Source organism: Leptonychotes weddellii, chromosome 16 (genome assembly GCF_054177405.1).
Source record: "Leptonychotes weddellii isolate Sample4059 chromosome 16, ASM5417740v2, whole genome shotgun sequence".
NCBI lineage: Eukaryota > Metazoa > Chordata > Mammalia > Carnivora > Phocidae > Leptonychotes > Leptonychotes weddellii.
Genome location: NC_138384.1, coordinates 15,707,426 through 15,733,739, shown reverse-complemented (window position 1 = coordinate 15,733,739; position 26,314 = coordinate 15,707,426). Strand labels below are relative to the sequence as shown.

General features: G+C 50.8%; 2 protein-coding genes across 2 annotated transcripts in view; both read left to right on the top strand.

The window, feature by feature from the left end:
- Positions 1-2,851, top strand: part of TANGO6 (transport and golgi organization 6 homolog) — a 189,092-nt gene extending 186,241 nt beyond the window's left edge. The window contains exon 18 of the mRNA XM_081806421.1: positions 2,438-2,851. Within this exon, the coding sequence (XP_081662547.1) occupies positions 2,438-2,614 (177 nt within the window). The 3' untranslated portion in view covers positions 2,615-2,851. The remainder of the gene's footprint in view (positions 1-2,437) is intronic.
- Positions 2,852-2,992: 141 nt separating this feature from the next.
- Positions 2,993-26,314, top strand: part of HAS3 (hyaluronan synthase 3) — a 27,558-nt gene continuing 4,236 nt past the window's right edge. The window contains 4 exon segments of the mRNA XM_081806436.1: positions 2,993-3,213; positions 9,020-9,077; positions 18,213-18,316; positions 22,249-22,912. Coding sequence (XP_081662562.1) covers positions 22,249-22,912 — 664 coding nt within the window. The 5' untranslated portion in view covers positions 2,993-3,213; positions 9,020-9,077; positions 18,213-18,316.

The window sequence follows — 26,314 nt, the reverse complement described above, 5'->3', positions numbered from 1 at the left end:
ATTCAAAATGGATGAAAGACCTAAATGTGAGACAGGAATCCATCAAAATCCTTGAGGATAACACAGGCAGAAACCTCTTCGACCTCAGCCGCAGCAACTTCTTCCTAGACACATCGCCAAAGGCAAGGGAAGCAAGGGCAAAAATGAATTATTGGGACTTCATCAAGATAAAAAGCTTTTGCACAGCAAAGGAAACAGTCAACAAAACCAAAAGACAACCGACAGAATGGGAGAAGATATTTGTAAATGATGTATCAGATAAAGGTCTAGTATCCAAAAATCTATGAAAAATTTATCAAATCCAACACCCAAAGAACAAATAATCCAGTCAAGAAATGGGCAGAAGACATGAACAGACATTTCTGCAAAGAAGACATCCAAGTGGCCAACAGACACATGAAAAAGTGCTCAACATCACTTGGCACCAGGGAAATACAAATCGAAACCACAATGAGATACCACCTCACACAGTCAGAATGGCTAAAATTAACAAGTCAGGAAACGACAGATGTTGGCGAGGATGCGGAGAAAGGGGAACCCTCCTACACTGTTGGTGGGAATGCAAGCTGGTGCAGCCACTCTGGAAATGGAGGTTCCTCAAAAAGTTGAAAATAGAGCTACCCTACGACCCAGCAATTGCACTACTGGGTATTTACCCCAAAGATACAAATGTAGTGATCTGAAGGGGCACATGCACCCCCATGTTTATAGCAGCAATGTTCACAATAGCCAAACTATGGAAAGAACCTAGATGTCCATCGAAAGGTGAATGGATAAAGAACACGTGGTATGTATATACAATGGAATATTATGCAGCCATAAGAAAATGAAATCTTACCATTTGCAGTGACGTGGATGGAACTAGAGGGTATTATGCTAAGCGAAATAAGTCAATCAGAGAATGATACTTGTCTTTCTCTGATGAGAAAATGAAAATGAAACAAGACGAAACCAGAGAGGGAGACAAACCATAAGAGACTCTTAATCTCAGGAAACAAACTGAGGGTTGCTGGAGTGGAGGGGGGTCGGGGGATGGGGTGTCTGTGTGATGGACAATGGGGAGGGTATGTGCTATGGTGAGTGCTGTGAATTGTTTAAGACTGATGAATCACAGACCTGTACCCCTGAAATTTATCAAACTCAACACCCAAACTTGTTTAAGACTGATGAATCACAGACCTGTACCCCAAATTTATCAAACTCAACACCAAATAATACATTATATGTTAATAAAAAAATTTAAAAAAAAAAGAGTCGGACACTTCACCGACTGAGCCACCCAGGCCCCCCTCCCTGAGACTTATTTCTTAATGTGTACTTTTTTCTACTGTATTACCTTTTCAATAAAAATAAACAAATAAGAACACAGGCTCTAGGTGTTTAAAATCTGGCTCCCCCATATTTTTAGCTGAGTAATCTTGGGATGTTATGTAACCCTCTAATCTTCTATGTTTTCATCTGTAAAATGGGGCTAATATCTTTCTCATAAAAATTGGGTAATATATGAAAAATACTTCATACAGTACCTGAGGCAAAAATAGTAGCTTTTGAGGCAAAGAGCCCTAGACCAGAAGTAATTTCACAAGGAGCCACAGACAAGTCATGTGACCCCCTGTGACCTAGAGTCTTCAGTCTCTAGTTTGGCCAGCTGATCCCTAAGGCCTCTTACTTGAGTTTACCTGTTCTTTTGAAACCTGTTTCCTGCTAAAAGTTGTAACTCCAAAGCCAGGAGGATTTTGGAGGAAATGAGGAGCTCTGGGGAGTAGGTGCTTTGGCACCCTCCCAGTTCCATACCAGAGCCTAAGATGAGAGGATTGGAAGTGAAAGATGGGTGTGGCTCTATCTACAGAGCCCTCCCTTGTTTCCTGTTGCAACCTTGCAGTTGAAAAATAAAATTATAGTGACTTGAAGAAGGGCATGGAGATGGAACTGGGGTGGAAAATTTTTAAAGCAGTGGCAAGGAAAGGCATCCTTGCTGAAGAGATAGCCTTCTGGATCTCATAAGATAGATGTCTGCAGATGGGTGTCCACAGAGGGCTTTGTGGGACCTAGAGAGGAAGGTGCTGGTAATTATGCTCTTATCTGGGCACCGTGGGTCACCCTATCTGGGCACCATGACCTGTCTGTGGTCCTGAGTTCTGTGCCATGCTTTGGGACTGAACGAAGGGGCCTGGGATCTCTACTTTGGTCTGGGGATAAAAGGGAGTAGCAGCCCCCAAGGCCAGTATAGTGAGGTGTCAGGGGTCACGAGAAACCCAAAAGGAAGCCTATCTCAGTACAGCTACCCTCCTTCCATCTGAGAAGGCCATGCATAATCTTCTTCAGGGAGCCTGTGAGTTTCCTCACAGAACTTCTCAGGAAGGAGACGGTAGATAGGTCGTTCTGAGAAATTTTGGCACAGTAGACAGATCTTCATGACGCTGTCTCTCTCATACAGGTGCTGAGGGATGTCCTCAAGGATCTCTACCACCTGCTGAAACACGTGGTGCGCTTGGAGCCTGATGACGTGGCCAAGCTCCATGCCCAGCTGGCCCTTGAAGAGCTGGATGAGATAATGAGAAATTTCCTCTTCCCACCACAGAAGCTGGAGAAAAAGATTGTGGTTCTGCCATAGACCTGGCTCAGAGGACATCAAGGAGGGATGGCTTTATGTCTCTGGCCGTTTGCGTCTTCAGGCTGACCTTCCTAAAGCATCTATTTAGCCATCCTGCACCCGGCCTGAAGCATGTGTCCTTCGAAGACAAAAGATTACAAATCTCATTTATCTACACATTTTTCACTGTCCTATAGCATTTAGAGAAAGAAGTCTACTTGATGGAAGTATATTTTTAACACGACTGGTAGAATTTGACTAATGGACCTTTCTTTTCTTGTCACTTGAACTGAAGAGGTTGATCACCCTCCTGAGTGGTACATGTGTCACATATCTTGATATTCTTCCGTGGTGAGACTGTTCTTCCTTGTGATAATGAGGAACAGCCAGAGCTAGTCATCCTCGGCTGATCAAGAGGCAGATCAGAGCACAGAAATGCATTTGGAGGCAGGGAGGGGAAGGAAACTGTTATCAAAATAGGCAAAATGGAATAAAATTATTTTAGCTAGAAAGAACAGGTCTGAATCTGGTCTTCTGCTATGGAGCTGGAAAGCTGTGGCATTGAGGATTTGATCTCCAGAAAAGAGAGTCGAGCTTGTTGAATCTTCCAGAGATGAAGGGTAAGCCCTTTGTTTGTCCTTCTGAGCTATTTTCTTAGCTCCCTCTGCTACTTTTTTCATTAAGTTGCCCTGATTATAGGACAAAAGAGCCACAGACATCTCAGATGAGAGAGTTTATATCGTGCATTCAGTCCTCTGCTCCTTTAGGGAGGAATGCTTAGACAATGGGTTGATTAAACGTGTACTGGAAAGTGTGTAGCATATTGGTGACGTGATGCCAAGTTTATTGAAATCATGTCAGATGTAGCACTGTGGACTCCTCTTGATTTATTTATATATTTTGGCCACTGAATTTGATTGCAGCTAAAAGAGAAGACAGAAGGGCGCCTCAGTTGGTTAAGCGCCTGACTTCGGCTCAGGTCATGATCTCAGGGTCTTGGGATCGAGCCCCGCATCGGGCTCCCTGCTCAGCGGGGAGCCTGCTTCTCCCTCTGCCCCTCCCCCTGCTTATATTTTCTCTCTAATACATAAAATCTTAAAAAAAAGAGAGAGAGAGAGGAAACAAAAAGAGAAATAGGCTGCTTCGAACAAACCCTCCCTGTTGTCAACACCTGGACAAGGCTAACCCAGAATTTCTTGACCAGTCCTCAGCTTTGTGGGGCTGGGTAACAGAATTTTATCTCCACTGCCTGGGGTAACCAGGCCTAGGGCAACCAAAACACAACTTCCCAAAACTCATAGGTGACTGAAGGCATGTGTACAAGCATGCCCATTTGCCAGTTAACAACAGGCTATTTCTCTCTGGCCAGATTACAGATGCAGTTCTCAGCTTAGAACCTTTGTGGTGGGCATTCCTTTAAAGTGGCCTTCTTACAGATTTGGATCACAAGCTAGCTTAGTAAGCAAAGAATTAGAACAAAGGCAATTAGATGTTTTTGAGAAATACTGTCATTAGCTAGGGTAGCTGGATTTGTTTCCCTTCTCCAGATCAGGATGTCTAGAAAATCAGGATTGGGGCTTTCAAATCAGAGAAGAATCTCCTTTGAACCAGCTGGATAAACCCTAAAAATTCTTGTTTCTTGGCCTATCTTTAACTAGACTCCATACAATGTACTTCGGATATCAGATTGGATATGTTAGATGATTGGATTAACTTACAACTTCATTTGCATTAAATACATTCCAGTTCTGAAGATAGATCCTAATTGATCACCTTGATTAGACTGAGAAACTCTAGTCTCAAAACCTATTCTCCTAGGGAGTGCCTCAAGAAGCATTCTAGTCTCTGTATCTCCATTTATAAATTGCCTCTTAATTTGAATTATTTGGCAAGTGGCTAAAAGCATCTGTTCTTTATTGATTTTGATGGATTCCATTTCAGAGAGTGACTTTTTCTGACCTTGTTACCAAATTCAAGGGAAAGACACCATAATGTTAACCCTCCTAAACATGACCAAAATAGTAAAAAGTTTCCAAATTTATATTTACAAATATATTTTAAATAAATATATATTTATTTTTTAATAAATATGGACATATACGTGTAAATATACATATATATATATATATCCATCCTTGGGAAAGAGCATGAGAATTAGGAACTTCAGGATAGGGACGCCTGGCTGGTTCAGTCAGAGGGGCATGTGACTCTTGATCTTGGGGTCATGAGTTCGAGCCCCACGTTGGCTATAGAGATTACTAAAAAAAATAAGTAAACTTAAAAAAAAAGAACTTAAGGATAATAAAAATATAAAACCAAAAAAAGCAAAGAAAGAAAGAGACACGGGGGCGCCTGGGTGGCTCAGTTGGTTAAGCAACTGCCTTCAGCTCAGGTCATGATCCTGGAGTCCCGGGATCGAGTCCCGCATCGGGCTCCCTGCTCAGCGAGGAGCCTGCTTCTCCCTTTGACCCTCCCCCCTCTCATGTACTCTCTCTCATTCTCGCTCTCTCAAATGAATAAATAAATCTTTAAAAAAAAAAAAGAAAGAGACACGGAATTCCATGGCAGGTGGTAGGAACAACAGTGCCGCCTCCGTCTACAGGGCCTGTGAGTTGTGTCTGGTCCTATGTAATATGTAATAGCAGTGTCCTCAGGCCTGCTCCCACCTCTGCCCTTCCTCCAAGGCCACCTTCTCTCTGCTGCCCTTCCAGTCTGCTCCCTTTTCTGTCCTACTGAACTTCCCTTGGCCTCTCACCTTTGCTTTCTTCCATTGCCCAGCCGCCTGCCACCCAGACTCCCCGGGATCATCCGTGTGGTCTTTTACTTGGCCCCATCCCGCCTTCTCTCCCTCCTTTCCCTTCCTGGTTTCTTGCTCCTGTCTCCAGGCCTGCTGTCCACAGCTCCTTGGCCTACAGAGGATGGCTCTATAGCAAGAGACAAGGCTGCAGCCAAGCCCCATGTCTACTGCCTGAGCATCGACTGCCCGTTCAGGTGACTTCTCATGGGGAGTCTTCTGGAGAGTCTCCCTCTCTGCCGTGTGGTTCCTCCTCCTCGGCATGTGCCCTTCTACAGGCCTTCTGTTCCTTAATCAGAAATCTCGTGACCTTCACTTTGCTCCTTACCATCTCTCCATACTTGCTAATATTCCTCTCCTCTCTTCACCTCTCTCCTCCATTCTTTTACCTTTCCTGTGGCTCTGCTCACCCATCTACATAGAAGGGCCGAGGCGCCAGGGACTGGAGGTTAGCAAAGCAAATCACAGCAAAAGCCACTCACTGAGTGTCCACTCTGTGCCAGATGTTGTGCCAGGCACTGAGAACACAGCAGTGAGCAAAGCAGACTGAACCCTTACCCTCAGGGGAAGCTTACATTGTACTGGAAGGAGACAGGCAATAAGGAAGGTAATACAGGAGATAGAATGTCAAGTGAGGTTAAATGCTATGGGGGAAACTTAAGTCAGGAAGGTGGATGCAGACCGTACAGGGATGGGAGCTCTACGGTTAGGTCAGTTGCTTAGAGAAGGCCACACTGAGAAGGTGATATTTGCGTAAAGACCAGAAGGAGGTGAGGGAGTGACCAGGAAGATATTTGGGGGAAGAGCATTCCAGACAGAGCCAGTGGCAAGTGCACAGGCCTGGAGCCGAGAGTGTGTCTGGCAGGTTTGAGGACAGGCCGGGAGGCCAGGGTGGCTCCAGGGGAGTGAGCGAGAGGGAAGGGGAGCCGCTGGGGCAGGGTGGGGTGTGCTGGACCACTCTGAGCAAGGGGGGCAGCACCTTCAGCTTATTTTTGTAAAGTGCCTTGAGGCCAAATGGATGAATGCTGTAAAATCGGAAATGCCTATAGCCCAAAGGAGTTGTGTACCCAGCCACCTTTTTTCCTCCATCAGAATGAAGTGGTAAGCCCCATCTCCTCACCACCCCTCTTCCCTGGAAAGCAAAGGTGTTGATATGCCCTCATCGGCCCCCTACTCCCACCCCCCCCCCCGCCACACTGTCTGTGAGAGCCTGCACCTGCCCGCGATGCTCAGCAGCACGTTGCTGAGCTGGAGGGATGGCTGAGGAAGCGGAAAGTGGTTCGACTGGGAGCAATGAGTAGGGGGATGATTCATCTGACCTGTATAAAGCCCGATTGGCTTCTGTAGTTTTGCACAGAAATTGCAGATCTCAGCCGGAATGTCAGTGGTAAGGGCGAGGGTGGGAGAGGGCCGCGGAGTTCCGGGTGGGCTGTGAGCGGTAGCCGCTGTTCCTTGACCGCGCCTGGGCCGCAGTGGGCGGGACCCGTGAGAGCCTGGCTGTGTCCTCCAGCAGGTTCTGCAGCCACAGGCATTCTGCAGTCACATGCAGCAGGCTCACTGCAGTGCGCGACACCTCTGACTCGCAGGCACCAGGGTTTGGAACAGAGATGCTGCTGGGGGCTGGGAAGCTGTCTTGCCTGCTGGCAGGGCTCGGGGCTGCGTGCTGGCAGGTGAACAGGGAATGCAGACCCTCACCACCGGCCCTGGAAGGGGCTGTGCCTGCTTATTGTCCTTCTCTGCAGTTCTCTGCGCCGCCAGGGGGGGGCTCAGGGGCTGTCCTCCCTCCTGGTGACCCTCTGCAGTCCCTGTGGGGCACAGAATAGGAAGATCAGTTGCTCCGTGTTCCCTTTCGTTTGGAAAGTTGTTTTGTATCCAAAACCTGGTCTGATGCTCACAACAACCTCATGGAACAGGGAGGCCAGCTATTGTTATCCCCCTGCGGTGGGATTTGGCCCCACGTCTCCTGGGTCTCAGCCAAACCCTCGAACCTCTGTTAACTACTAGAGAGCCTCTCTCCATCACCCCCCCGCCAAATGAGTATAGAGCACAGTTTGGGAAGAAAACTCAGGGTTCATATATCCAGATGAGCCTCAGCACGTGTGTCCCATGAAGGTAGAGTTTGATTTCTGCTGACACGTGCTGAGGGACGCCTACTGAGACCCTGTGCTTGCCCCGGGCCGCCTCTGAGGATGCCCGGGAGCGACAGAGCCCGCAAGTACGGATACCTGGCTGCTTCTGCGTGTGTGTGCGTGTGCGTGTGTTTTCTGATCACATATGTTACATAAACTCTAACAAATGTAATACATATGTAACAAACAAAAATGCCCCCAATTTCACCTCTACTCCTGCCCCAGCATTACCACTGGCATTGTCATGCATGTCCCTTCAGATCTTTCTTGCCTTTCACACTTCTCCCAAATGAATTCAGGCCGGCATTACTGCTTTCAAAAACCAAAATAGGATTGAATCATAAAGAGTGTCCCACATATTTTTTTCTTAGTTATATATCTTGGAAACACTCTCCTGTCAATACTCACAGCTCCCTGTCCTTTGTGATGGCACATGTCTTCTGTAGTGTAGGTGAGCTGGTTTAAGCATTTGTTTCTTGATGGTCATTGAGTTGTTTCTAATTTCCAATGATTCTTCAGGGATTCTCAACATAACTCTTTGCATACTGAAGCATTTCTACAGGATAGGTCCTAAGGGGTGTAAATGTTGGATCATGCTGCTTGAACACTGTTATTTTTGTTTAAGATTTTATTTTTAAGTAATCTCGACACCCAACATGGGGCTTGAACTCACAACCCCAAGATCAGGCGTTGCATGCTCTACCGACTGAGCCAGCCAGGCGCCCGGCTTTGAACATTTCTAAATGTTAATACCACGATGTCCACCAAAAAGTGCGTGCTGATCTACATTGCCTTATCCTTGTGCTCGCTTCAGCAGCACAAACACTACATTGCCCTACCCTCAGTTGACATTGCTTTAATACCCATGAAATATAGGTTCAGTCTCCACAGCAAAGTGTTGAGACCATGCTCTAAATAATTCAAGGACTGGACAGTCTGCGGGGGGGCAGACTGTATACCAAAACCACCAATGGGGGCACAACGACACACGTTGCAAATACACTCACCAGATTATTAGGACTCATCCTGGAAAGAAATCACGAGCCCCTGCACGTCTACTAAAAAGGATTCTTACCAGGGACACCTGGCTGGCTTAGTCGGTAGAGCACGTGCCTCTTGATCTAGGGGCTGTGAGATGAAGTCCCAGGTTGGGTGTACAGCCTACTAAAAACCAAAAACCAAAAACAATTTTTACCAGACTCTCAGTTCTGAGACTGTGCCCTGGGTGTTAGGGGATTCCCTCCCAAGGGGCTTGGAGTGTCCCCAGGATAAGGACCACGGTTCTCAAAGCAGACTGAGGACATTGGGTCAGATGGCCCCTCAGAGTATCAAGTTCATCTTGTAATCCACGAAGTAAACAACTGCTGTAGTGTACATCACTGAACAGAAGCTTCACGCTATAAAGAGCTCACTGTGCTCTGCTGTGTGTTTGAGATCTATTAATCCACCAAATCCTCCCACCTGGCCAGTGAGGTAGGTATTATTATTATCCCTGTTTTACAGATGGGAAGAGTGAGGCACCCAAGAGGCTGATGACCCGCCCTAGATTACATATCCATTGGTAAGTAGCTAAACCAGTATTTGGACCCAGGCAGTCTGGCTCCCGAAGCTGGGCTTTTAACCGTTGTGCTTTGCTGCTCCCCAGTAGATACTGTATTTCCAAATGGTGAAAAAAAAAAAGTGTTAATATAAGTGAGGATCAGGAAAGTGGTTCCCTGCTTGTTTATTATTTTTATTTTTTTAAAGATTTTATTTATTTATTTGACAGAGAGAGACACAGCGAGAGAGGGAACACAAGCAGGGGGAGTGGGAGAGGGAGAAGCAGGCTTCCCGCCGAGCAGGGAGCCCGATGCGGGGCTCGATCCCAGGATCCTGGGATCATGACCTGAGCCGAAGGCAGACGCTTAACGACTGAACCACCCAGGTGCCCTCCCTGCTTGTTTAAATGGACGACCTACGTCAGGTGAAACGTCAGCCCTGATTCCCTGCGAGCAGTGTCCTCGGACACCAAACCCAGCCTCAGACACCAGAACGTGTTCTGTGTCTCGTGTTTGATCTCGTTGTTGGCCCAGCAGCTAGAGATGAGATCAGCAAAAAACCCCCAGCCCTCCTGCTCCTATACTCTTAACAGCTTTCATAAATGGCTTGTTTAAAGGCTTGTTCTTCTTTCTGGGGGTGGCTAAGGTAGCAGACACCCAAGACGGCCTCCCTGGGAGCAGAAGTGTGTGCAACACCGAAAGTGTGGAAAGTCTTCCCATAGATCCAACTAGAGCCCAGATACAGCCCCTTTGAAGGTTTGCTGTTGTTTTGGTTTGGTTTTTTACCCTTTCATCTCCTGGAAGCAGGGTGTCAAGTTCTCAGATTTCATGTTCAGAATGATCACAACGGATCGTTTTAAACTGTGATCTCTTGTGTCTATATTACTTGCTTATATACACTGATAGCTCTATCCCATACCCTCCCTTGAGAGAGGAAAAAAAAAGAGAGACTGGAATGAACAGCCCTTTGTTGCAGAAGGGAGCAATAAGGTCCAGAGACGTAAGTTTTTGCAAACGGGAGGAGACAGAGAAAGGGGAGATGTAAGTGCACGAGGGCAGAGAACCTTGTTCTTCTGTTCACTAGTTCCCAGGCTTGGCCGGTCAGCCAGCGCCTGCCTGCACCCCAGAGCAGGGCTGAGGGGGAGAGCTGTGGGTGTCAGCAGAGGGCAGTTTGCAGGGAGCTTTGGAACTGCAGGAGCGCCCTCTCTGCCTTTAAGTGGCTTATTGAATGATGTAAGATTTAATCTTCGCTGTCTGCCTTGGAGCTGAAGCCTGCTCCGAACGGTACCTGGGTGGGGCTTTTCTGATGTACATCTCTAGTCATCACACGCCAAGGTAGCCTGGCGCTGGGGGAGAACAAAGCCACCTGCTCCGCACTTCCAGAGTCTCTAGAACTCCAACAGTCGTCTCTGCCCTCCCCCACCCCAACATACAACACACCTTTATTAGACCACACACCACTTTCAAAACTTCCAATCCTATGGTGACCGTATTAATCCTAGGGAAGGGCCAGCCTGAAATTAGGCTGTCTTTACTGAAAGAATAGTGGTGCTGATGCTTCAGAGAGCTGTGGGGGAGGGGTGAGTACCCTCCCTCCGTGAACTCCCCCAAAGAAACTGTGAGCATCGGGGTTAGAGGCTGCAGCATCAGCCACGTGGGTATTTTTCCTTGGCCAAGGCCAGGACCAAGGGAGAGAGATGATCATGAGGACTCCATAGCCAGACCCGTTACCCTAACCCATCCTTTGAGTAGGAAAAGCCCCCAAAGTGCAGAAGTTCTTTTTTTGTTTGTTTGTTTAGAATTTCTTTTGTTTAAAAACTGAAAGCTAATCCAAGTCAGGTTTTGGCAGCCCTGTCCTTCCATTGACAAGGGCTGGCTGGTTTCCCCCCACACCCCAGTTCTCCTAGAAAAGGCAGGCAGCTCCTTTGCCAACAAAAAGACGATGTCAGTCCAATTCCAGGTATATTGCAGAGATGTGGGGACCGATCCTGCCCATCTGGTCCTGTTCTCCTCTTTGTGTCTCCCTGGCTCTCCCTCCTCATTTCCAGTTCAAATCAGCACCTTTTCTCCTTTTCCTGTTTTCCCCTCGGGCTTGGTAGCTCATTAGTTCATTGCTCAGTTTTGTTTTGTTTTTTATAAAGATTTTTTTTTTATTTATTTGACAGAGAGACACAGCTAGAGAGGGAACACAAGCAGGGGGAGTGGGAGAGGGAGAAGCAGGCTTTCTGTGGAGCAGGGAGCCCGGTTCGGGGCTCGATCCCAGGATCCTGGGATCATGACCTGAGCCAAAGGCAGACGCTTAACGGCTGAGCCACCCAGGCGCCCCTATTGCTCAGTTTTTAAGGTCAGTTAATTCAGACAGGTGTGGCAGAGGAACATGGTGCAGGAGGAAAATGGACAGACACTTCTACACTCTGGAGCTCACGTGTGGGATTGGCTGGCTCTCTGCTGTCCTCCGGATGCCAGAAATGCACTTTCGAATCTCAGCTGAGGAGAATCCTCCGGATGTGTTCTCAACCTTGCATACATAATAGAATCACCTAAGGAATTAAAAAAAAAAAAAAAAATCAAGCCTGGGGCTCACCCCCAGTGATTCTAAAATGACCTGGGATAGGGTCCAGGTGTTAGTGTTTTTTAAAAAGCTCCAAGGTTTTCAAAGTCTGTGCAGCAGGCCAGATGCCAAAACCGCTGCATTAGTTCACCTAGTGAGAGAAGTGCGTGTGTGTTTCTGTGTGTCTGTGTGTGTGTGTGTTAAGGGGGTGTCCTAGCCAAAAAATAAAAAAGTCTGATAGTAGGGCATCCTTCGTGGGGGGAAGGTCCTTCCCCATGAAGGAGTTGATGGGACCTGCCCCCACCATTGGCTCTTCTCTAATAGCTTTTATGGAGGATCCATCTTTGGACCTCCTCTGTGACAGTGACTGATGATGTCTTTCATCAAGAAAGAGGACGTAAAGCAGAAATACCAACACATTTAAACACTGTTGTTGATGGTACCGTAACAAGAGTCAAATGAATTTGGAACAAGTTTACCTGAAGCGATCTGTTCCCCTCCTGCTGATACAGGGGGCTGGGAAGGTAGACTGGGATTGTGTTCTACTGAAGTCCAGAAAGTGGGTGTGTGCTTGTGTAATGAGCAAGTGTGCATGTGTTCATTTGGGGTACAGTGAGTTTTGTACACATGTGGGTGTGGACACGCACGTGAGTACTTGCACGGCGGGGTGGGGGGAGGCAGTTTACAACACCCAGAGCAGAACCTCTCCCTGGGCCTTCCTCCAGCCTCAGTGCAAAGTTGTTGACATCATCATTCTTGGATATACATTTTTTTTTTTCCGCCAGGAAAAGCATCCTTTCAGGGTCCACCTAGAGCCCATCTTCATGTGCACCTCCCTCCCTTACCCAGGATCACCACGATCCTAGATGAGGGGGTGAATGGGGGCTGACAGCAGCTGGGGTGTGCCATGCAAACCACGTGCCGTGGCTCCCGGCTATGTTGCCAGGAGGAAGACTTTTTATAATTCACTAAAGGTGCTGGATGAGCTAACACAGCTATGCGTACTCCTTCCTTCTCTGCTAAATTCTCTCAAAGGATCACTGGGAAGGATTTAAAGAAAGCAAATTACTCATGTTTTGATGACCACTAATCCTGTCTATATCTTGGCCCTCCTGACTTGACTGCTCTTTTTTTTTTTTTAAAGTAATTCCTACACCCAGTGTGGGGCTCGAACTCACAACCCCAAGATCAAGAGTCAGATATGCTACTGACTGAGCCAACCAGGTGCCCCTTTATTGCTTGCTTTCCTGAGGTTTCCAAACCCCTTTCACCTGAACCCATGTATGACATGGACTATACCCCACCTAGCCCCAGCTTAGAAGGAAATTCTATAAATTCAAGATTTATATCATTTTAAAATACCTTTTCACTACAAAATTATTTTATTTATTAATAGGAAATTTGGAGACTACAGAGAAAAATCTATTGTTCCACTACCCCAGACAAAACCTGGTCCTGATAATCTGGGTGAACTTCTCTCTTGCCTTTTAATTTATAGGATTTAAAAGAAAACAAGAATGTAAAGTAGTCATTCATACATAACAATTTTGTATCCTGCCTTTTTTTACTTAGCCTTGCATCGGAAGCATTTTGGCATATTCCTACATTCTCTTCATGAGCGTAATTCTTAGTAGCTGCACAATATCCCAACAAGAAGGAGATTATGGTTGAAAATCGCCTTCTGGATTTTTTTTCTGCATTCACCTAGGAGAGGGAGAAAAAGGAAAAATGGCCGGGAAGAGCTTTTGCTGTTCAGGATTCCAAGAAAAGCATCTCCAGGTCTGGGTTGATATTCGGTTATCGTTCTGGTGTGCCCTTCTAATCCTGACCTTCCAGCCAGCATAAAAGAACCTGGCCCCTTCGCAGGGGCTGACTGCTCGGCCGCCAGCAGAGCAGAGGCCCCTTAATTTGAAATGAAAACGATTCTTCCATCCAAGGAGGGAGAGAGAGAGCCTGGAGTTGAAATCTCACCATTATAACTGCAGGACAGAAAAGTCCTTACACCTGCTTCGTCAAACATAGCCCCCAGGAAGGGTACTGATCACAGAGTACTTGTCGGTAAGAGGGGCAGGTTCTGAAAGGATAACTTTGTGGGGTCGTAGCTGCCTTGCTGTCGTCAAGGCACGTACTTTCCCCTTGGAATTAGGTATTAACTAGTGTTGCAGATCAAGCTGCCTTGAAGAGGAAGCCCTGTTTAGTCAGCTGGGGGACATAACCTGCTATTCTTTGGAGGCCAGTTTAAATTCACTTTCGTTAGCTTCAAGAGGTTTTGATTATGGTCGGCCCAGAGAAGTTGATGGGATGGAGCCTGGAGGGATGGCTTGGCTGCCATCCCCCATTCTGCTTTGCTTCGCTGGAAGCTGCGGGCTGCATGCCATCGAGGAGCACTGAAGCGTGAGGTCAGAGCCGGGGGGGGGGAAGCTGTGCAGCTAGAATGCCCCTCCGCCCGTCCCCGCCCCGTCACTTGCTAGGAGACCAGTGGAGCGGAGCGGCACCTGGGTCCTGGCAGGCTCGTCCTGCAGCTTCAAGCCCCGGCCGTGACAAGGGAGACTGAATGGCAGACTCCTCTTGGTGCAAGGTGTTTGAGGATTTCACAAGTTTGGATTTGAAGAGTGGTGGAAAGGTGAAATCGTTGTCTGTGGACCTGTCAGCTTCAGTTACCTCAAACCCTCCAAAGCTTGGAGAATGGCCCTTTCGTCCCTCCAAAGGATAGAAGTCTCTTTCTCTTGATGATTCCTCCACCCCCACCCTCACTCGTGCCCAAGACAGTGACACCACCTGCCCGCAGGGACGCTTCCTGAGGGCAGCACCAACGGTGCACGCAGCCCCCTTGCGCCCCTTTGCTCTGGGTGATCGGCTTGTTAACACGCCTCGTACACCTGTTCCCACTCCTGAGGCCCCCCCACCCCCACCCCAGGCCGCAGCTCAGCTGTCCCCGGACAATACTTGTAACTTATTACCACCTTGCTCGGACTTCTTTAAGAGTTCTCCATCACTGCCAGTTAAAATGCAAACTCCTGGCGCCTGGGTGGCTCAGTCGTTAAGCGTCTGCCTTCGGCTCAGGTCATGATCCCAGGGTCCTAGGATCGAGTCCCACATCGGGCTCCCTGCTCGGCGGGAAGCCTGCTTCTCCCTCTCCCACTCCCCCTGCTTGTGTTCCTGCTCTCGCTATCTCTCTCTCTGTCAAATAAATAAATAAAAATCTTTAAAAAAAAAAATGCAAACTCCTTATTCAGTCATTCAAGGCTCCAGAATCTGCCCTTAGCATCCTCCTCCTCAGCAGCTAAAACTCATCAGGCACTCCTTAGAGCAGGTACTGTTGGAAGTTCTTCAGTGTAAATTTCTTTTTTTTTCTTTTAAGATTTATTTATTTAGGGGCACCTGGGTGGCTCAGTCATTAAGCATCTGCCTTCAGCTAAGGTCATGATCCCAGGGTCCTGGGATCTAGCCCCACATCGGGCTCCCTGCTCCACGGGAAGCCTGCTTCTCCCTCTCCCACTCCCCCTGTGTTCCTGCTCTTGCTATCTCTCTCTCTGTCAAATAAATAAATAAAATCTTTAAAAAAAAAAGATTTATTTATTTTAGAGAGAGAGAGTGCAAGCAGGGGGAGGGGCAGAGGGAGAGGGAGAAGGAGAGAGAGAACCTCAAGCAGACTCCCCATGGAGTGCGGAGCCTGACTCGGGGTTCGGGGCTCCAGCAGGGCTCGATCTCACAATGCTTCACCCCCCCAGATCATGACCTGAGCCAAAACCAAGAGTTGGATCCTCAACCGATGGAGCCACCCAGGCATCCTTACCTGCTCTTGTTCTTAAGCTCTTCCTCCCATCTAGAATGTTCTTTTCTTTCTACAAACTCTGTTCAGCCCATTCCAGCTCACAGAGATCTCTTTCCTGAAATCCTCAGACTCTTCTAGTTGGATTCTCTCATCAACATCTAATTATAAATTGTCTTGAATGGTGACCGCTTTTCTTTTTTTTTAAGATTTTATTTATTTGACAGAGAGGGACACAGTGAGAGAGGGAACACAAGCGGGGGCGGGGGGGTGGGAGTGGGAGAAGCAGGCTTCCCGTGGAGCAGGGAGCCTGATACGGGGCTTGATCCTAGGACCCTGGGATCATGCCTAAGCCAAAGGCAGACGCCTACTGACTGAGCCACCCAGGCGCCCAGTTGACCACTTTTCAAGTGTATTTGTCTTCAAAATGGATAACTGTCTAGATGGCAGGGACCAGCCTGACACTTCTTGGTGCCAAAGCATCATTCCCTTCTCACGGCTGGTCTTCACTGTTTGTCAAATGAATGTTGAAATGCAGCATGCATTTTCTACTACTGAGCTGAATAAGGAGGCTTATTCTCTGGAACCCACGTAAAAGCCAATTCAGCAACATCTGAATTCACTTTTTTACGTGATTGGGTGTGGAAATAGTCCTATTCTTAAATCCCCAGTGGTAAGCAGAGATAAACTTGAGCTTTATTGTTATCAGCTCCTTAAAGATTCCCTTACCCTTCTCCCCTCCAAGAGATGATGCAAATAGGGCACTGCAAACTGGAAGTTAATTACAGGCAAATCCTCCCTGGCAGAGGCTGGCCACAAAGGTGAAGTCGCTCCTTGCTGCCTGATAACACAGGGTCGCTGGCCCTGCAGATCAGAAAAAGAGAATTTGCTTCTCAGGGGAAGCCATTAAGGGGGCCAAGCCAATTGGTATGGGCAGTGTTTACTGTTCTCATGATGTTGCATCTGGACCGGCTGGCTGTTCATTTAGGAGTTTTTAATTGACTAGCCCACCACCTATAAAACTCCCTGGAGCCAACGGAGATAGGCAATAAGCCCATGGGACAAAGTTGAAGCCTTCGAAATTAACTAGGCATGAGATGGTCCTGGAACAGCCCAGGAAACTTGCTCCCAGCGAAGTCAGGGGGCTGTTGCGTTGAGGGCAGACAGGATCTTTCCAAACTGGCTGCTCCATTCCCTCAGCTTCTAAACAGGTCACTTACAAGCAGCCAGTTGGCTGTATGTGACTCACAGACAAATTTTGCCTGGCCTGTGGACTGTTATTGTTTTTTCACAACATTTGAATTAGTTGCCAACACTTAAAAATTAGGAGGTTTCACATAAAAGTCTGGATTTCTGGGGCACCTGGGAGGCTCAGTTGGTTAAGTGTGTGACTTGATTTCGGCTCAGGTCATGATCCTGGGGTCCTGGGATTGAGCTCGTGTGCTCTCTCTAATAAGTAAAATCTTAAAAAAAAAGACAGAAATCTTAGGGGCTCAGGGACTTCCCTGCCCACCCTCACTCATGCTCATTGCTGGGTCCCCCAGGCAAACAAAGACACCCACTCCACCCCATCCCATCTTGCTTTACAGAAACCAAATCATTTCACACTTTGGCTTGAGAAAATCATCACTAATATGCTACATGGTTTAAATTTTCTTTTTTTGTGTGTTTTTAAAAACTAGTATTGAATCCACAATGGGAATATGTTTTGAACTTGAGACAGGCCCTAAGAAGAGCGAATAATGCACGAGTGGGGAAAGGAGCCTTTGATTAAGAGGAAGACTTTGGAGTCAGTTCTGCCACTAGCTGTGGGCAGTAACCTCAGTATCTTCCTCCCAGAAATGGGACTGAGTATTTGACAGGGTTGTTACAAGAATTGAAGAGATTGGCTGAGAGCAGGTGCTCAGTGAAAGTTAACTCCAGTTATCCTCAACCCGAGAACGGCATCTGTTCTGGATTCTACAAGCTCATTCCTATGGGATGTGATCCTCGGTGACCAGAAATTCAGAGATCAGTGTCAATGAAAAATGCCTTGTCTCCAATACACTACGGACGTTTATTTTTGTTTTGTTTTTTTAAGATTTTATTAGAGAGAGCACGAGCATGTGAGCACATGAGCAGGGGGAGGGGCAGAGGGAGAGAGAGAGCCGGATAAGCAGATTCCCAGCTCATCAGGGAGCCCAAAGTGGGGCTCAATCCCAGGACCCCGGGATCATGACTTGAGTCCAAAGGCTTAACCGGCTGAGCCACCCAGGTGCCCCGGGCCCTAAGATTTCTAAGAGGAGCAGCTTGTAGACTGCAACTAATGTTGCTATAAATTTGTTGCAGCTTGGGAAGAAGTGATGGAAATTATCTCAGGTGTGTTTGGAGGACATGTAAATTCACTTTTTTTTTTTTTTTTTTACCAGTCTTTAATTTTATCTCTTCAAGCTTTTCTGAGATTTAGAAATCGGCTTCTAATTCAACTGGTTCTAAACTTCCTCTGCTAACAACTCCCACCTCTCCCTGACCCCACCCCATCTCATCCAAGTCCAGCACCAGCTTTTGGGGACCTGGAAACCACTGGCTATAAGGTCAGTTGGGAATTTAGGAGGTGTGGATGTCGGAAATAAAGGTGTTAAGAAAAGGGGAGGAGGATTTGGTTTTGGCTTTAAGACACCGGAACTTCCAAGGTTCCTGCAAAACCATTTGGAGCTTTTGCAAACCCTCAAAGTCATCAGCGCCCCACTGCGGAATCCAAAGCTAAGCTTGTCACAATTGTTAACACCTTCTTTGAACAGTCTTTTTATATTTGATAATTATTCTCTTCGCCTCTTTTTTTCTTTTTGCCGGCAGGAAGGTTCTGCTGTCTTGGTTTTAGGGAGTACCCTATACAGCGAACAGCCCCTCGGCGTGCCGCGGTCGGGGGAAGACTTCCATCGCCTCGGCGGTTTTGCAGAGTGAGTAGATTGCGAGGCTTAGAAAGCCGGGCGCGGGGGAGGCGGAATGGAGAGTTAACAGTTTTGGAAGTCGCTAGGGGTTATACTGAAAGTTAACAACGCCTCAGGTTCTGGGTTGAGCACAATGACCGCCTCCTCCTGGGCAGCTGGCCCCGGGGCGAGCGCGGAGGAGCGCGGAGGAGCGCGGCCTCTGGCCGCCGTGGGAGAACCCGCCTTCCAGGGCGCAGAGACCGAGGCTGGAGCCGCGTGCACGCGGGACCCCGCGTCCCGCCGAGCGCCGGCCGCGTGTAGCTCCCTCCGACTGAGCCAATAAGGGGGTGCTCCTCGCGGCCCTCGGGGGAGCCCTCCCACTCTTCCCAACTTTCCCGGCCCTAGGGCCGGAGGAGGGCGCCTCTCCCGGCGGGGACGCGCTCGGTACTTAAAGGCGGCTCCGTGGGGCCGGCGCTCGTCAGTCGGAGCGCGCGGCGGCGGCGGCGCACCGGGGAGAGAGAGAGGCGCGGCGGCGGCGAGGAGCGGGAGGAGGGGCATGGAGCCGCCGCGGGCCTGCTGAGCACCGGAGCGCGGGCAGCCGGCGGCACGGTGAGCGCGGGCCCGGCCAGCCGGCCACATCCGAGGGGCGGGCCGCGCCGCGCGGGGGCTGCGCCGGGCTCCAGGGGTGCCGCTGGCCGAGCCCGGCTGACCCCCACCGCCTCCCCCCTACCTCCCGCCCCCCACCCCGCCGCCTGTGCGGGCGCTGCGTCCGGCGCCGGGAGGCCGGCTGAGGGCTGCAGTGTCCCCAGGCTTCCCGGCGGTGGTTCCTGCAGCCCCTTCCCCACTGACCCCTCCTCCCTTTCTTCCTCCATCCTCTCCTCCTCCAGCCTCCCCTCCCTTCCTCCCTTGCGGCTTCTGTTTTGTGAATGGATTAGGGGGCGGACGGCGGTGCGGGGCACGAGGCTGGTGGGAGTCTCTCCCTCCCCCACTCCTGCCGGGGGGTTCGCACCTGTCCGGCACCAGGATGCCGGGCGCTTCGGGCCCTGCGGGTCAGCCGGGCCACGGCCGCCTGTATCTGCGGGCCCTGCCTCCCCTTCCCTAGCCGGCTCGGAGGGGCCGGGAGGGCGGGCGGGCGGCCAGGCGCAAGGGGAAAAGCCCCAGCCCCGCGCGCAAGTTTCCCATCCCGCCGCGTGTGGGCCCCGTAGCAGGGCACACCTGTCAGCTGTAGAGGCCGCACACCGGCAGCCCTGCAAAGTTTCGGGTGTAGATTGGCGGCGTGCGTCCTTGGCCGAGGGTTTTCTCCTTCAGTCACCTGCGGGGAGGTGTCTTAGGGAGCGCCCCCCAACCTAGTGCCCTTGAAGCCGGGTGCGCATTAGCCTACGGGTTCCGAGCTCTAGCGGATCCCATCTGAACGAAATGGGGGTGGGTGAGAGGTGGTCGAGGCTCCCCTCTCCCCGCTTGAGGTGGCACGGCCCCCTATCTGGGCAGTGGCGCCTCTGCCAGAGCCCGCACCAGCACCTAATTGCTCGTGGGGTTTTGGCTGCGGGACATTTTTGGTCTTCGGTGGGGTACGGGGTGCCAGGGTAGTGCCTCCAATTCGTGTGCGGGGTTTGGGGGTCCTGCCCGCGAGAGGAAGGGGCCGGCGACACCGGAGATGCTGCCTTTGTCTGCAGGCACACTTTGCCAAGGTAGCTGGGGCCCAGAGAAGATGCGCGGGGCCTGGTCCGGCTGATTCCTCGGGTTTTCCGTTCCTTCCCTGCTGAGTCGTGGGAAGCCGGCACGTGGGTGTGGCCGGCGCCGCCTTTGCCAGAAGGCGAGGCTCAGGCGGGGGTGAGAAGCCTGGCGAGTGCCTTCCCGGCTGCATTAACCTGGTGGGCACCGCCTCCGGCATTGCACCGAGGCGGGGCGCCAGCACCCGGCAGGTTGCCGGGCTGGCCGCGGCGGCCCCGGCCCTCTCCCAGAGCGCAGGTGGGCAGTGGTGCCCAGCGGCGCCCCTTTGGCGTGTAAGGTCTAGAGGACTACGGGGCGGGCGGGGGGAGCGGTGCTCCTGGAGTGGGTGCAGGGCCTGGGGGCCCCTGAGCCGCAGGCGCACTGGGGGGGGGGGTACCGGGGAAGGGTGGGAGTCCTGCAGAGGAAGCAGGCTCCCAGGAATGGCGGGGCACAGCGCCTAGAGGCCGAGCTTCCCGAAGCCGCGAGGCTGCCAACAGCACTTTCCGGACCGCAGCTGCTGGAATGCTGCTGGTGCCTGAATCTAGACGGACTTAGGCAATGACCGCGTGTTCCTCACCCATCCTATGTGGCAGGTGGCAGGGGAACAGGCACTGTTCCCCTCGCAAGAAGGTGCATTTGTGTTGGAGCGGGGCTCAAGGGTTGGTTCCAGTAAGACCTAGAGTTGGAGCAAGCTTGGAAGCGAGACCCCGTGGTCTGTAGAGGGTGGGTGGGTGGTGGTGGAAATGGGGTTCTCCAGATCAGGCAGGTGGCAAAGAGAGGAGATGGGAAGGCGTGGGTCAGAATGAGGAGTGGGGAGCTGTCCTCATCAGCCCCTCCTCTCTTCCCCAATCAGTCTTCCCACCTGGGTCCTCCTTCAGGGCAGGAAGTGCTGCTAATTTCCGGGAAATTATTTACCTGAGACCTATGGAGCAAGAAACCATTAGAACCACCCCCCTTGGGGGACCCCAAGTCTCAGACCACTTGGGCAAGGTCAGGCAGCCAGGAGGTGGTAGAGCTGTGTCTCAAGCACAGGTCTTTGGTGCTGAGTGCTAAGCTGTTTTCATTAAAACCCAGATGTTGCCAACAGGGCAGCTGCTGGGAGGCCGGACTTAGGGCAGGAGGAGTGGCAGGGGCACGAGCACGGAGGTGCCATGCGGGCACTAGGACCAAGTGGATGGGGCTTCCCGGGCAGCCAGCCCTCCCAGGCTGCTGCAGTGGTGGCTGCAGTTCCCTCTGGCGCCCCGGCCGCTGGGCTTCCAGGAGAGCGGTCCACACCCCAGCTCTCATTTCCTCTTTCCTGGTCTGCTTTTCCCCGTTGCTTTCCCTTTCTTTCCTGCCTCCGGTAGATGAGAAAAAGGTGAGACAGCAGAGAACACAAGGAAACTTTCTTTAAAAAAAAAAGATTTTATTTCTTTGACAGAGACACAGTGAGAGAGGGAACACAAGCAGGGGGAGTGGCAGAGGGAGAAGCAGGCTTCCCGCCGAGCAGGGGGCTTGATCCCAGGACCCTGGGACCGTGACCTGAGCCGAAGGCAGACGCCTAACTGAGCCACCCAGGCGCCCCACAGGGAAACTTTCTCTTACTGATTTTGCTGTTTCAAGTGCGAGAAGTTGCCCCCCCACGTCTTTATGTTTCCTGCTGTTTCTCATCTTTTCCTCCCCCACTTTGTTCACGGGCCTCATGGTTCCTGTGCTTTACTTCCCCTCCCTCTGCGCAGGACCCTGGTGGGTACAGGGCAGGTAGAAGCTCTTAGCTTCTGTCTGCCTCCTGGTCATCCTCCCTCCCGGGCCCCTCGCCTGCTCAGGGCTGCCTCCGGCTCACCCCTCCTGAAGGTTGCCTAGAAGAGCTCTGGGTCAGGCAGATCCCAGGACTGCCACCCACCAGGTGGGCATCACAGAGCTCTTTCTGGCTTTGGTTTGTCTAACAAGAATAAATGCTACTCGAACTGCTAAATTTACATATGTAATCCATTTCACCCTCAAAGATGCTACAAGGTTAGTGCTGCAGTCCATGTGTCACAGATGAATGAACCGAGGGGCAGGGCAGAGTCCCACAGAGCTGAAGTGGCGGAGCTGGGATTCGAACCCCAGGGGCCTGGCTTCTGAGTCTACACACGGTCTTAGTCACGCTCAGTCAGGGGCAGTGGTTTTGATGAGTGGCTCATTTCCCCCTTTCTGGGCCTTCCCCGAGAAAACAGTCCCACTCGCACTGACTGCCTCCTGACTCCACACCTCCCTCCGTCTCCCACCAGATGCCGGTGCAGCTGACGACAGCCCTGCGTGTGGTGGGCACCAGCCTGTTTGCCCTGGCGGTGCTGGGTGGCATCCTGGCAGCTTACGTGACGGGCTACCAGTTCATTCACACAGAAAAGCACTACCTGTCCTTCGGCCTGTACGGGGCCATCCTGGGCCTGCACCTGCTCATCCAGAGCCTGTTTGCCTTCCTGGAGCACCGGCGGATGCGGCGGGCAGGCCGGCCGCTCAAAGTCCCCGCTGCCCCGTCGCAGCGCTCGGTGGCACTCTGCATCGCCGCCTACCAGGAGGACCCCGACTATCTGCGCAAGTGCCTGCGCTCAGCCCAGCGCATCGCCTTCCCTGACCTCAAGGTGGTCATGGTGGTGGATGGCAATCGCCAGGAGGATGCCTACATGCTGGATATCTTCCATGAGGTGCTAGGCGGCACTGAGCAAGCTGGCTTCTTTGTGTGGCGCAGCAACTTCCATGAGGCGGGGGAAGGGGAGACGGACGCCAGCCTGCAGGAGGGCATGGGCCGCGTGCGGGATGTGGTGCGAACCAGCACCTTTTCGTGCATCATGCAGAAATGGGGAGGCAAGCGAGAGGTCATGTACACGGCTTTTAAAGCTCTTGGCGATTCAGTGGACTACATCCAGGTAAGCGCATCTTTCCCAGGAATGTGTGGCCGTGTGGACACGTCCGGCTGCCTGGGCATACTGGGCAGGAATTTTAGGTGCGGTTAAGGTCCCCTGTGTTGTGTACATCCTTCCTCGGAACTTCAGAAGGCAATGAGGTAACTGCTGCTCCGAACAGCAGTCCTGGGGTCATAAAGCCCAGGGATGGAATCCTGGTTCTTCTCGTCCTTCGCTCTGTGCCTGAGGGCAGGCCTCTGGACTGGTGTGCCAATGCTAGAAAGAGCTAACGGGCGGACAGCACTTAAGTCAGACCACACCCCATTGTAGGCACTTTCATACATGTATTTATTTATTTATTTTTATTTTTTAAATTTTTTTTTTAAAGATTTTATTTATTTATTTGAGAGAGAGAGAGAATGAGAGAGAGAGAACACATGAGAGGGGATAGGGTCAGAGGACGAAGCAGACTCCCTGCCGAGCAGGGAGCCCGATGCGGGACTCGATCCAGGGACTCCAGGATCCTGACCTGAGCCGAAGGCAGTCGCTTAACCAACTGAGCCACCCAGGCGCCCCTCATACATGTATTTTTTTAAAGATTTTATTTATCTGTCAGAGGGAGAGAGAGCACAAGCAGGGGGAGCGGCGGGCAGAGGGAGAAGCAGACTCCCTGCTGAGCAGGGCGCCCGATGCAGGACTCGATCCCAAGACCCTGGGATCGTGACCTGAGCCGAAGGCAGACGCTTAATGACTGAGCCACCCAGGCGTCCCTACATACTAGTTCTTTTAACCCTCATAATATTGCTAAAGAATAAATACTCTTACTCTTGCCATTCATGGAAGGTGAACCTGAAGCCCCGAGAAGTTAAGGAACTTGCCTAACGTCACACAGCAGTAAGGTGCAGAGATGGGATTTGAGCCTAGGCGGTCTGCCCGTATCCACTGTGCCTCAGCACCGGTAACGTGGGGATGAATCTCTCCATAAGGAGGTGTGGTGAAGAGCAAAAGAAATCATGCTCCAAAGCACTCAACTATTGTTTTAGTTATGGGCCAGAGAGCCCTACTCTACCCAGTGTCAAATTGGTGTTTGTGAAGTGGGGGGACACAGCAGTGACTCATCCCCCAGCTTAATTCTGCAGCAATCTTGGCAGGGCTAGGACCCTGAGCAGATCCACAGTTAACACAGCTCCCAATTTTCAAATAACAGAACCTAGAAAGAACTGATGAAAAGCTCACACACTTAAGTGCCAAGTAGAAACTGCACCCAGAACCCCAAGTTTCCGGTCCAGCATCCGCATGTCCGTTTCTCTGTCGGACTCCTCCTCCGCACACGCCAGAGGGTTTTGCCCAGCACTTGAATGAATAGCGGCTGTCATGGCCGCCCACCTGCGTACCAGCTCAGTCTTGCTGAGGGCATGTTGAGTACACCAATATTGAAATGTTCTCTACTTTACCCACCTAAAATTAGCTTGCCACAGATGTTTGGTTTTTGGCTTTTTTGGAAGTTGCATCCTTAAGTGAATTGGTACATTGACCCTTTTTCTGTCTTCCTAGGGCCAAGGACCTCCTTGGCCTTAGTAGGGAGGGATGTTGAGGCATTTGATTCTGCAGTTCATCTAGGGTCAAGGGGCCTCTGGTGCTTTCCTGGAGACTCAGAAGGCAGAGGAAAAGCCCTTGAGCTCTGGCACATGCTCAAGCCACAGGGACTGTGTCGTGTCCTCCCTTGCAGCACAGAACTCCCAAAACCTGCCACGCATCTTCCTTTTTTTTTTTTTTTTTTTAAAGATTTCATTCACCTGTCAGAGAGAGACACAGCGAGAGAGGGAACACAAGCAGGGGGAGTGGGAGAGAGAGAAGCAGGCCTCCCGCCGAGCAGGGAGCCCGACGCGGGGCTCGATCCCAGGACGCTGGGATCATGACCCGAGCCGAAGGCAGACGCCCAACGACTGAGCCACGCAGGCGCCCCGCCACGCATCTTCCTTTACTGATCATTTCCTGTGGATTCATTCTGGTGGATCAGCAAATAGGCTCACACACCTGAGCCAGCCTTTCTCTTGATGGCTCTGGGCTCACTGCCTGGGCAGCCTGGGCTTCAGTTCAATTTGGTGGATTTCAGCCTGTCTTCCAACAGCCCTGCTGTGGGTGTGTCTTTCCCTCTGAGGGAGATAGCCCTGCTTCAGCCAGTGGGGAAACCCATGCAGCAAAGAGCTCTAACTTCCCTAACCCTGCTCTGTTAGAAAGACCTCCCTGGAGTGAAAGCAGCTGAGCAGCATGAGGAACGAGTTAGGGTCAGGGCAGGAAGTAGCCCTGAGACTGGCAGCACTGGAAAGCCTGGCCTGTCAGCTGAAGGGGCTCTGGGAGTCTGGCCCAAAGCTCTCCAGGCACCCTCTCCCAAGGCGTGTTGGTGGGGAGGTAGGAGGGAACTCTGGCTGTCTCCCTTCAACCTTTTGCTCCTTGTCTGTGGCCACCATGTCTTCCAGAATGGCAAGAGAAAACCCAGCAAGGTTGGGGTGTGGGGGGCAGCCCCCTTCCTGCAGGCATTAGCAACTTTACTGAAAGTATTTTGGACTTTTGCAAAGCAAGGTTTGGGCTTATCTGTGGGTACTGTTCTTTGCGCTGTTGTTCTGCCAGTGATTGTCTGGGCTCTCCGTTATCACCTCAGTTGTCTCATAAGAAATAGACAAGGAGTCAGCCAGCAGGATAAGTGTTCATACCTCAGGTTCAACTAATAATGGAGCCACCTGTTAGACCATGAGCCTCCCTAGGAAAGGTGGGCAACGGGGCAGGATTTGACCTCAGCTCCGGTTGGAGGCAGCTGTTGCCAGCCTCCATGCTCATTCGGAATCAATCCAGGTGTCACGTCAGGATGGCCAAGTGGTTTAGGGTGCCAGACTCAAGCTCCTGAGAATCCAGGTGAAAGCAGCCCTTGGACATAGCACGCCCTGATCTTAGAGACTTAGCCAAAGGAGCTCAGGCCTTGCAGCCATATTAGTGGAGCACCTATGACTGGGTAGATATATCCTCCACTTTCACTGCAGGTTGTCCAGGAGACCAGAGGCTGAAACTGGGAATACCATGTTAATATATGAGAGGGCTTTGGGCAGTAGCCTCTGGCAAGAGCCATTTCTTCACCTAACCTGGAGTGTCTGCTGGCCTGGGTCTAGCCACTGTACCTGCCATCTGATTTCAGTGTGTACCTCCTTTTCCTCCAGGGAAATGTTCTGAGACCATTTTTGTGGAGCCTGGCTCTATAGAGGCTAAAAACTTGCTCAGTGCTAAGCATTTGTCCCTGACACTGAGTCTCCAGGGTTTCTCTCTCAGCCTAACTCTCCTTTTCCTTGTTTTTCATCTCACCTCTTCTGTTTAGCATAGATCTCTTTGCTAGTGGCTGGAAGTGAACCCTTTGAGAGGTGGTTATGTCCCTGAAGCAGTGAGCAGTATGCGATGTACA